General features: G+C 41.9%; 1 protein-coding gene across 3 annotated transcripts in view; it reads left to right on the top strand.

Moving 5' to 3' along the window:
- The window catches only part of LOC126100537 (tubulin gamma-1 chain), a 132,500-nt gene that overhangs the window by 61,885 nt on the left and 58,024 nt on the right, over nucleotides 1-12,591 (top strand). For 2 of the 3 annotated variants that reach the window (XM_049911154.1, XM_049911156.1), the window contains exon 10: nucleotides 8,283-9,310. The exons of the other annotated variant lie outside the window; for it this stretch is intronic. In XM_049911154.1, coding sequence (XP_049767111.1) covers nucleotides 8,283-8,480 — 198 coding nt within the window. In that variant the 3' untranslated portion in view covers nucleotides 8,481-9,310. Of the gene's footprint in view, nucleotides 1-8,282; nucleotides 9,311-12,591 lie in introns of those variants that run through there. 3 annotated transcript variants of the gene reach the window in all.

The raw sequence follows: 12,591 nt of genomic DNA, 5'->3' as shown, positions 1-12,591 counted from the left end.
CCCCCCCTCTGACTATAATGTACCGTAGACCCCTCAAACAAAAACCCATGTCCAGTTCTTGGAAAACAGCGTAACTCACATCTATCTACAAAAAGGATAGTAGAAGTGAACTATTATCCATGACATCAATTTGTTGTAAAATCTTGGAACATATACTGAGCTCAAACATAATGAGGTATCTTGAACAGAATGACCACCTAAATCCCAACCAGCATGGACTGCGAAAATATTGATCGTGTCAAACTGAACTCACACTTTTCTCACAGCATTGGATCATGGCAGTCAGGTAGATGGAGTGGGTTATATCCACGGATTAACACACATTTGCGAATAAAATAATTTTTATTAGGTGGAGCAAGGCCACCGCTTAATTTTACAAAAAGATGAACTTCCTTCAAAAACAAAAAGCTTCTTCTGCCAAAATTTTATAACAAGCCAAAGAATTATGACACCTTATTGAATTGAAATGTTGGCAACTGAACTGAATTTACGTTCCTTTGTCGGGTTTTCTCTTGATGCTTTCTGGCGGATGCCGAGGATGCAGACGGGTGCAGAGTGCGGGGTTGTTGGCCGGCATAGCGAAGACGTGGCACCTGGACATTCCGGCTGTGTTGAAGTCTCTTCTGGGTGGCAGTCCGCGGCGGGTCGAAAGACATCTGCTTTCCTCTCTTCCGGCTATTTAACACGACGGCTCCAGTCTTCCTCCGCTGATTCCAGAGTGATGAGTGGCGGTCGTTGGCAATCCCTGATTGGCGGATGGTAATATCATGGTGTGACCATCCGTGCCAGAAAAAAGGCTCGTGCGTGTGCGTAGTTCGCGGCTGATTGAATGTTTGGCGGGAACGCCTCTAGCGCCAGCTGGCAGAACGTGCTGGTACTAAGTTGGAGGCACCACTTAACTCTGCCACGGTAGCCGACCATTGCATTTGTGTGGCTGTGCACGCCACAGCAAGAGTATTTCTTGATTTCTGACTCGGTACCACACCTATGTTTGTCAAAAGTACAATCATATGGGCCTATGAAGTAAAATTTGTAACTAGGTAGAGAACCTTTTGGTACGGAGGTTGCAGCATGTTATCTTGGATGGAGAGTCGTCGTCAGGTGTAGAAGTAAGTTCAGGTGCGCGCCCCAGGGAAGATTTTTGGGACTCTCAGTGTTCATGTTGTATATTAATGAACTCACAGACAATATTGATAGTAACCTCAAGACTTCTTTCAGACAATGCAGTTATCTGTAATGAAGTACTGTGTGAAAGCAGCAGCATAAATATTGTCAGACCTTGATAAGATTTCAAAATGGTGCAAACATTGGCAACTTGCTTTAAATGTTCAGAATTGTGAAACTGTGCTCTTCATAAAAATACGTAGTTTTAAATACCTGGGTGTAACACTCTGTAGAGATAAGAAATGGATTTATCACATAGGCTCAGTCATGGATAAAGCAGTTGCTAGATTTTGGGGTGTGTGCAATTAGTCTAAAGGAGATTGCATACAAATCACTTGTGCAACAAGTTCTAGAATATTCCTCAAGTATGTCGGATCTGTACTAAATAGGACTAACAGGGGATAGAGAACATATACAGAAAAGGGCAGCACAAACTATCACAGGTTTGTTTGATCGGTGGGAGAATGTCACAGAGATACTGAAGGAACTCAACTGGAAGACTTTTGGGGATAGTTTACATCTATCCTGAGAAAGTCTTATCTATTAACAAAGTTCCAAAAACTAGCTTTAGATGATGACTAGGAATGTACTACAACCATCTGCCTATTGCTCACATAGGTATCATGAGGATAAGATTAATTACTGCATGCACAGAGGCATTCAATCATTCTTCCCATGTTCAATTTGTGAATGGCACAGGACGAAAACCTAATAACTGGTACAGTGAGACATACTCTCTGCCATGCACTTCACAGTTGTGTACAGAGAACAGGTGTAGATGTAAATAATTGGATATGTGTGTCTACATCTTGTCTTTCCCCCAAAAATGCTTAACAGGATGATTTCATATATCTGATGCTTTCAAGAGTAAGAATGGGAAGTGGTTTTCTCTTTTCCCTTATTTTCAAATACATTTTTATGTAAAAATCAAACATTAGAAAATCCAGGATGGAATGTAACAACATTAGAGAAAGAAAGTTGCTAATCACTATATAGCGGAGATGCTGAGTCGTGATAGCCACAACAAGAAGATTCACACAATTATAGCATTCGGCCATTAAGGCCTGTGTCAGCAACACACACACACACACACACACACACGGCTATTGTTATCTCCAGGCACTAATACCCAGGTATGCCTGCATCTGAGGTGAATCATGCTCTTTGCTGGGGTGTGTTGTGGGGGGTACAGGAGAGGTATAGGATGAGGAGGAGAAGGTAAGAGTGGGGAAGGTTCCAGTGCTGCCTGTGGGAGTGTGCAGGGATGGGTGGGGTCTCAATAGTGGGCTGCTAATTGCTACGTCAGGAGGCTGTATTTGGAGGACAGGAGAGGGCAAAAGTATGAGGGTGGTAGTAGTAGTAGTATGGGAATTGTGCAGGTGCACTGGTGGGATCGAAGGCATGTGTTGGTCTGAAGTTGAAGCAAGGAAGCTGAAAGGCAGTTAAAGGACACAGATTAGCATAGGTGGAAGCAAAGGTTCCACCACTGGTTATAAACCATAGGATTGCCTGGCAGAGAACTCTACATCTGTCAGATGCATCCACCTAAAAGATCTGCCAATGAGCCCATACCACAAATGCAGCAGGACTGCCAGTCCCTTCTCAAATCTCTAGGCCCATAGTAGAACCTCTCACCCGAATTTATGTCCCTCTTCACCCCACCACTTACTACACTCCTACATTATAGATGCTTTCTAAACTACATTAACACAACCATACTGGACACCCTATCAAGTCCGGTTGCTGCCTCACGGAATGAATCTCTGCCCTTATGTATCAACTACTTCAGCCTATTACCCAAAATGTACTCTCAGATATACGAGGGTTGTTTTCTAAGTAAGGGCCGTTCGCGCGTATAGTCCTGTAGTTCGCGCAGACGCCACAACAAGCCACCGCGCCACTTGCTGGCATCCTTCCTGTTCACACTGATGCAAGTTGCAGCTCTGTAGCTGACGTGTACACATCGCTGTGCTACTTTATAATGTTTATGATTATTGAATCGCCCGCCGCGTGTGAGATACGGTCAGTGATACGTTTTTTGACCGCGAGAAGCCTATCAGCTGCAGAAATTCATTGTCAGTTAACAGAAGTTTATGGCTTGAATGCAATGAGTGAAGGTAAAGTGCGTCAATGGTTAGAGAGTTTAAAAATGGCCGTCAGAACGCCCATGACGAAGAATGCTCAGGCCGGCCCTCTGTGATCACTGATGATTTGGTGGCTGCAGTCAAAACAAAGATTCGTGAGGACAGAAGATTCACAATTTCCACTCTTTCTTTGGAATTTCCACAAGTTTAAAGATCGGTTTTGTACAAAATTGTGTCTGAAAACCTAAACTTTAAGAAACTGTGTTCTCTGTGGGTACCCAGACTCCTCACAGAGGACCACAAAGGGAAGAGTTTTGCCACTTCATTGGACTTTATGATTCGTTACGAGGAAGAAGGGGATGACATGTTGAGTCAATTGTCACTGGAGATGAAACATGGGTATCCCATATCCCTCCTGAAAGCAAGTGACAATCAATGGAATGGCGACACACCCTCACCCCTCAAGGTCAAAGCTAAACAGACACTGTCAAAGCACAAGATTATGGCAGCTGTGTTCTGGGACTGGCGCAGTGTTTTGCTAGTGGACTTCATGCCACAAGGAACGACAATCAACTCAGATGCCTACTGTGCAACTCCGAAGAAGCTCCGCAGAGCAATTCAAAACAAAAGGCGTGGCATGCTGACAAAAGGAGTTTTGCTCCTGCACGATAACGCTAGGCCTCACACCTCTCAAAAGACTCGGGATTTGATTGATTCTTTTGGCTGGGAAGTTTTGGACCATGCACCATACAGCCCCAACCTTGCTCCTAGCGATTTTCACCTTTTCCGGTACCTGTAACACCATCTTTGCGGGCAGCGCTTCAATGACGACGATGAAGTGAAAGCAGCCGTGAACTCTTGGTTGTCGGAGCAGGCGGCCGAATTCTTTGAAGAGGGAATTAAAAACTTAGTTGTACGGTATGACAAGTGCTTAAATAAACAAGGCAACTATGTAGAAAAATGGGTAAAAGTGTGTAGAATCAGAAAATAAGTTTTTTTACAGAAGTATTTGTATCTTTTTTTAAAAATGGAAACGGCCCTTACTTAAAAAGCAACCCTCGTAAAAGACACTAACCATTTTCTCTACGGACTCTCCACAGTTGTTGTTCCCTTACCACGCTGATCGTCACTGTTGATGCCTCATCTCTTTGCACTAACTTCCCAATGTCCATGGCCTTACTGCCATTGAACTCTACCTTTCCCAATAACTGACTGACTGACTGACTGTATCCTAGCCCACAATGATTTCTCCTTTGAAGACATCACCTACAAACGAATCCATAGCACACAGTGGGTACCTGAATCACACCATTTTTGCCAGCCTCACCTAATTACCCAGATTCCCAAACCTCTTACCTCATTCATATTCAGTGATGTCATTTTCATGATCTGGACTGAAAGTGAGGACATTCCATCCACATTCCTCCAGAACCTCAACAGCTTCTCCTCCATTCACTTGGGTCCTACTCAACCCAACAGGCAACCTTCCTCAATGTTGACCTCCACCACAAAGGTAGCTACATCAATACCTCCACATGGACAGTTGCCACCCTTTTCACACCAAGAAGTCCCTTTCACACAGCCCAGACACCTGTGGCTGTGACATCCATAGTGATGAGCAGTTTCTCTCCAGATATTCCATGGTTCTTTCTGAGGATTTCACAGACAGAAAGTACCTTTCTCACTACATCCAGAAACATTTCTCCGGTGCCTTGTCTTCCCAGTCATCTACCATCCAAGGAACCCCACTGTGCTTTGGTACAGTCCACAACAGGAGTGGAGCAATTGAATTTTCTGCCAGGTTTTGGACTACTTTTTGTGCCCTGAAATGAGAAATACATTTTCCACCCCTCTCACAATAAGATTCCATTCCCCACCCAACCTCTGCAAGTCCTTCGCTGTCCCTCTTCCATCCATGCTCCCAATCCCTTGCCCCATGGTTCATATCCCTGCGACAGAACTGGATGCAACATCTGTCCTATTCATCCTCTCATCACCACCACTACCACCTACTACACTCCTGTCACAGGTAGGTCCACCTGTCAACACAGCCATGTGATCTGTCAGCTGGTCCGCAACTACTGTGCTGCATTCTACATGGGCATGACCACTAACAAGCTGGCTGTCTGCATGAATGGCCACTGCCAAAATGTGACCAAGAAACAACTCAACCACCCAATTGCTGAGCATACCGCCTAACATGACGAGCTCAACTTCAACTACTGCTTTACCATGCTTCCACTCGAGCCCTACAAATAAATGTCTTCAATCCTGCCAGTGCATCAGCACAGTCTTATCCTCTTCTCTGCTTCTCTCCTCTTACCTTTACCCTAGGCCCCCACCCCTCCCCCTGCATTTTCCCGCAGGCAGCACATGAATATTCCCTCCCCACCCCTTGCTATCTCTCCACTGCCCCATCCCTCACTCCAGCAAAGATTGTTGCTCATCCCAGATACAGCTGCAGTCAGGCATTAGTGTCTGGAGGTGACTTGTTCATTTTAAAAAAAATAGCCCTCCAACAGGCTATCATATTTTTGTAGTTGCCCTCGTTGTAGGTACAAAGTTTCTTATTTTGATATCTACATCTACATCCATACTCCGCAAGCCACCTGCCAGTGTGTGGCGGAGGGTATTTTGAGTACCTCTATCGGTTCTCCCATCTATTCCAGTCTCGTATTGTTCATGGAAAGAAAGATTGTCGGTATGCCTTTGTGTGGGCTCTAATCTCTCTGATTTTATCCTCATGGTCTCTTCGCGAGATATACGTAGGAGGGAGCAATATACTGCTTGACTCCTCAGTGAAGGTATGTTCTCGAAACTTCATCAAAATCCCATACCGAGCTACTAAGCATCTCTCATGCAAAGTCGTCCACTGGAGTTTATCTATTATCTCTGTAACGCTTTCGCGATTACCAAATAATCCTGTAACGAAGTGTGTTGCTCTCCGTTGGATCTTCTCTATCAACCCTATCTGGTACGGATCCCACACTGATGAGCAATATTCAAGCAGTTGGCGAACAAGTGTACTGTAATCTACTTCCTTTGTTTTCAGATTGCATTTCCTTAGGACTCTTCCAATGAATTTGTGTGACATCTGCTTTACTGATGATCAACATTATATGATCATTCCATTTTAAATCATTCCTAATGCCTACTCCCAGATAATTTATGGAATTAACTGCTTCCAGTTGCTGACCTACTATATTGTAGCTAAATGATAAAGGATCTTTCTTTCTATCTATTCGCAGCACATTACACTTGTCTACATTGAGATTCAATTGCCATTCCCTGCACCATGTGTCAATTCGTTGCAGATCCTCCTGCATTTCAGTACAATTTTCCATTGTTACAACTTCTCGATATACCATAGCATCATGCGCAAAAAGCCTCTGTGAACTTACGATGTTATCCACAAGGTCATTTATGTATATTGTGAATAGCAACGGTCCTATGACACTCCCCTGCGGCACACCTGACATCGCTCTCACTTCGGAAATCTTCTCTCCATTGAGAATGACATGCTGCGTTCTGTTATCTAGGAACTCTTCAATCCAATCACACAATTGGTCTGGTAGTCGATATGCTCTTACTTTGTTCATTAGACGACTGGGGGGGACTGTATCGAATGTCTTGCAGAAGTCAAGAAACACGGCATCTACTTGGGAACCCGTGTCTCTGGCCTTCTGGGTCTCGTGGACGAATAGTGCGAGCTGGGTTTCACACGATCGTCTTTTTTGAAACCCATGTTGATTCCTACAGAGTTGATTTCTAGTGTCCAGAAAAAGTCATTATACTCGAACGTAATACATGTTCCAAAATTCTACACCTGATCGACGTTAAAGATATAGGTCTATAGTTCTGCACATCTGTTCGACGTCCCTTCTTGAAATCAGGGATAACCTGTGTCCTTTTCCAATCCTTTGGAACGCTACACTCTTCTAGAGACCTACGGTACACCGCTACAAGAAGGGGGGCAAGTTCCTTCGCGTATTCTGTGTAAAATCGAACTGGTATTCCATCAGGTCCAGCGGCCTTTCCTCTTTTGCGTGATTTTAATTGTTTCCCTATCCCTCTGTCATCTATTTCTATATCTACCGTTTTGTCTGGATATTTTGTTTTGATCCACCTATCGCTTTGACATAAGACCAAAATTTCTTAGAATTTTCTGCCAAGTCAGTACATAGAACTTTACTTTCGAATTCATTGAACGCCTTTCGCATAGCCCTCCTCACATTACATTTTGCGTTACGTAATTTTTGTTTGTCTGCAGGGCTTTGACTATGTTTGTTTGCTGTGAAGTTCCCTTTGCTTCCGCAGCAGTTTTCTAACTCGGTTGTTGTACCACGGGGGCTCTTTTGCATCTTACGATCTTGCTTGGCACATACTCATCTAATGCATATTGTACGATGGTGCTGAACTTTGTCCACTGATCCTCAACACTATCTGCACTTGAGACAAAACTTTTGTGTTGAGCCATCAAGTACTCTGAAATCTGCAATATGAAATTTTTCATGTCCTGTGTCAGAATTCACACTTTTGCCCCCATAGGTAACGTGGCACTTCCATGTACTGTTAATTTACATACTTATAGAGTGCAAAAGAAAAACATTAACATTTGTTTGACAGATGGCAGATTTCCTGATGAATGCAGAGTTTGAAGTAATTTCTTTTCTGTAATTTATGAAGTTTTTTCAGTGGATAGAACATTCCATCATCTTTTGAGCTTGAATCCAGGACAGCAGATGATGAGGGAATCAATTCCATATCTGCTATTTTCAGTGACTTGTGAATGTTTTTGGCATTGTTGCCTATTTCCCCTTTCATTAATTTATTCCTTGTTTGTACATCTGATGGGTATGCTTAGGATCTTCTTATTTCTGCATGCGGTACATGGATGGTTTTGTCTTTCTATTTGTAAAAAGAAAATCAAATATCTTTTTCCGTCATGAATTTAACATTATATATTCATAAAGATAATTTGGATTTTACTTGTGTCTGACCTATTTGTGAATTAATAATGTTCCATTCTTTTAGCTATTTGAACGAGCCCTGCAGCAATATGACAAACTTCGCAAGCGTGAAGCGTTCTTGGAGCAATTTCGCAAGGAACCAATGTTCCAGGACTCACTGGAAGAGTTAGATCTGTCTCGGCAAACTGTACAGGATCTAGTTGAAGAATACAAGGCGGCAACACGCCCTGACTACTTGACTTGGGGAGCTTCATCAGAATAATTGAAAATTAATGAATATGTGCATTACATTTAAGCATTATTAAATAAAAAGCTTAAATGTGATGCACTCAACTATGTGTATATTATTTGTACATAAAAGCCATACTGTACTGAAGGAAGTCCATACTGTATCAAAGAAAGTAAAATGTTCAAATGTTATGGTAACATAGTTCACATTAGTGTTTTGTGCTCTGTTACCAGTTTTGGAAGAAACAGACTTGTATTATTTTTACCTATCATAGGGCACTATTGTGTTGTTCGTCTGTGATTAGTGTCTATTAATTCACTGAGTGTGTGCGCGTGTGCACACGCATGTGTAACATTTATTTTGTGCATGTTTGTAAACTTTTTGACCAATTATTTGTGTGAGAAAGAACCCTTTTTATGTTTTGTGGAAGTAAAATGGTACACACAGCTGTCATGTGAAGCTTTTTTGCAAAAAAAAAAAAAAAAAAAAAAAAAAATTGTGTATTAGTGTGTAACAAAAGTGATATTATAGTGCAGCTCATAGCTCAATTCATACTTCATTGCTGCCTGTAAATTTAATATTGAACTCACATACACAAATAGTCGTCAATACTTTATTTATTATTTTTTTAAATCTGTAGGGAGTGACCCTTGCATTCTCTTTTGAAGCATAAGCAAGGGTCATTTCCTGTGTGTCATTTATTTTTACCCATATTGAAGAGAAACTTCCATTTGTTAATTTTTGATATAAAATATATTAACTGAATTGCGAAACCCTCCATTAAATAACTTGCATTTAATGTGTACAGCTTTTCTAGTCTTGTATTACTACTTGAATAATAAAGTAGATCTCTTGTAAGTAAACCAGTCCACTTTTACATCACCTATCTCGATGGTAAATACCTGAATCTTCTTTCTTTCTTTTTTTTAATTCTACACACACAGAAGATAACAGGACTAGGAAAAGGTCAATTAGCAAAAGCAGAATCTGATGATTCGTTAAACTTTTGGAGGTGTGTGTGTGTGTGTGTGTGTGTGTGTGTGTGTGTGTGTTTGAGAGAGAGAGAGAGAGAGAGAGAGAGAGAGAGAGAGAGAGAGATGTTTTAGGTTTGTCGTCACGCTGATAGAGGAGTGGGGAGGTGAAATTTAGTCCCAAAGCATAGCCTATCGTATTTACTCGAATCTATGCCGCACTTTTTTTTCCGGTTTTTGTAAGCCAAAAAACCGCCTGCGGCTTAGAATTGAGTGCAAAGCGAGCGGAAGTTCTGAAAAATGTTGGTAGGTGCCGCCACAACTAACTTCTGCCGTCGAATATATGTAGCGCTACACGGGCATCCTTTGTAGTCACAAAGATAAATACTGGCGCCAAAACCTCTGCGTCAGTAAATAAAATTAAAAAAAATTGGAAGACGAGCATTTTTCTCCGCCCGAGTTTCGACCACTGCATTTTCATACATCATCCAACGAAGTAAATACAAATTCCGTATTGTTCATCTTCGAATGTAGTAGAATTTCAATGTACTACGAAAATCCGACTGGCAAGACTGGGATTTTTGTCAATATGGCCAACTCTACGTTCTGAATTTTTTCCTACCTGTGAGAAGAGACGGTTGCTAATAGGAACCTGATGAAATGTGAATCACATGCAGTATTCTCTTCACCATAAGAATAATACGAATATAAACATTTTGCCATGTATTCTTTCGTGTTTGCTTCTATCTCATTTAAATCCTGTCTGCCTAATAAAGTACGAAACTATAGTGAGACAACAGCAAACGCGGAAGAATATACGTATCGTGTCATGTTTATATTCGTATTACTCTTATGTCTAATAGTGATATAGTCAGAAATGAAGCACAGCTACTGACTAGATTTTTAAATCTGACTAATTTCTGTGCAGAATTTGATGTACTAAAGAAGCGACCGCAAAGATTTTCAAACAGAGAAAAATTTTCGCCAAACTCTCGTTCAAAACATGTTCTATCATACGCAGTCTATTATTTGGTTCTTGTTGATCATTATCAAAGAAAGCAGCAGTGTAAGTAACAACAAATAGCAGTCTCTTGCCATTGTTTCGCTAATGAGATGATTCCTCTCTTTTTTTAATTGTAGGCAGCGGTAGCGCGCACAAAAGCAAGCCATGCCGCGAGCAGCGACAGGCCGTAAACACGCACTATCAGAATGCGACAAACAATGCATGACACAGTATAGTAATGCATTTTCATCTTAGAGTGACTGACGTAAACACCTATAACATAGAAAACGGCACTTATCAGATCAAAGCAAAATAAGCAATCGGTTCAAACCAGACGAAGCACGTGAAAAAGGAAGGGTATCCGTATAAATACGGACGGAGCGCCTGACGCATAGCAATGGCTACATGGTAAAGCTTAACTGCTAAGCTTACGACTCGAACCAAACTACTGTAGCTGTATCGTCATTCGTTCGACCTAAATTGTGTCTCATATTACAATGGATCAACTTTGTTTCGATTTGGAGGTACGGCCTAAAACTTTTCTCTCCCCTTGAATTTAGTCTCAAATTTCAGGTGCGGCTTAGATTTGGGATTTTTTTTTTTTTTTTCCTTTTTTTCAAGTCTCATTTTTCAGGTGCGGCTTAGATTCGAGTGCGGCTTAGATTCGAGTAAATACGGTATTCATCTTTAATATCACAACCCCTCCCCCTCCCTCGTGCGCGCGCGCACACACACACACACACACACACACACACACACACACACACTCTCTCTCTCTCTCTCTCTCTCTCTCTCTCTCTTTCTCTCTCTGAGTCATGTTGGCACCTGTGGGGGAGCCACAAGTCTGAGTGGTGACATGGCAGACCAGTCATACAGGGAATCAAGCAAAACCATGCTGGTAGCTGTAGGGCCACAGCCGTCTCATCAGTATGAGTGACTTATCTTCATGCTGAAGGATATGACCCAAATATGTGCCTCAGGTTGGGATCTGTTACTAGGACTGGCAGTGAATCCTCAAATACCAAGTAGTTATTTCTTGTGGAGGAAACTGAAGGCTAGTATAACTAGGTCAGTTCAGTAAACATACTGATGTTGCCTTCCGCACATATGCGGATAGGTGGTGACCAGCGAGCACATGGCATCAGGTATAAGGGTCTGCTGTGGGTGCCAGCAGTCACATTGGAGTCAACGTATTAAAAGTTTCTCTCACTCAGTCACAAGCATTGTTTCAATGTTAAAAAGTTTGACATCCCTGTCACAATTGCCCCCAATCACCAAAGAACTTCAATAGTATTGAGGTTATATAGTCTTCCAGTAGACCTTGTACTTCAAATGGACTAGAAATTATGTGCAAATTTGGAACTATGTAGTGTCCTTTTTAATCCATTACATTCTACGGGGGCCTAAAGATGAAGCAGGCACCAGAGCATTTGTCTTGAATTTCCATGGTGACTTATTGTTGGAAAAAGTTAAAATAATGGTTTACTGGTGTAATATAAAGTCCGTTGTACCACTCACCATAGAATGTATAAGATTTGTTCACACACAATCTACTTCTAGAAATGAGTATCTCTGTAGAGTATATGGAAGGGCTCCTACATGAAGGTGCCCACCCTTTATGTATAACTCCCTCACTGCACCAATTTCAGGGAGGCTTGCACCCCCACCTACCAACTGCACCCCAATTGCCAACTTGCCACATTGGAGGAAGAGAATGTGAGATCCAAGAGTTAAAGATCTTAGTTCAGCCAGCCACCCAGGAACAAATATGACAGTGTTTACCCTGTCCAGAAGAGGGTAAGCTGTTCCCAAAAAGAAAGTCTTCTATCATTTACAAGGCAAGGATGGATATTCCCTTTCCTTCCTTGTCACAGGTCCCTACCTCACATAATCTGTTCATATGATGGAAGGACACCTCACCGCCCCTCCCGTAACTATATCTGCAATTATGACCTCTGCCCCCTCCAGTCATATACGAGGTATGTCCACAAAGTAAGTTTCGCTTGGTTATATAAAACAAACTTGTACAGATACAGAAAAAATATTTATTGTACAAAAATCTACAACTGTTAAACTACTTTTCTACATAGCTTCCGAAATTTTGTAGACACTTGTCATAGCATGGCACAAGTTTTTGTTTGCCTTCTTCATAGCCTGTGTGGCTGGTAAC

Source organism: Schistocerca cancellata, chromosome 9, assembly GCF_023864275.1.
Source record: "Schistocerca cancellata isolate TAMUIC-IGC-003103 chromosome 9, iqSchCanc2.1, whole genome shotgun sequence".
Classification (NCBI taxonomy): Eukaryota; Metazoa; Arthropoda; class Insecta; order Orthoptera; family Acrididae; genus Schistocerca; species Schistocerca cancellata.
This window is presented reverse-complemented; position numbering and strand designations above follow the sequence as displayed.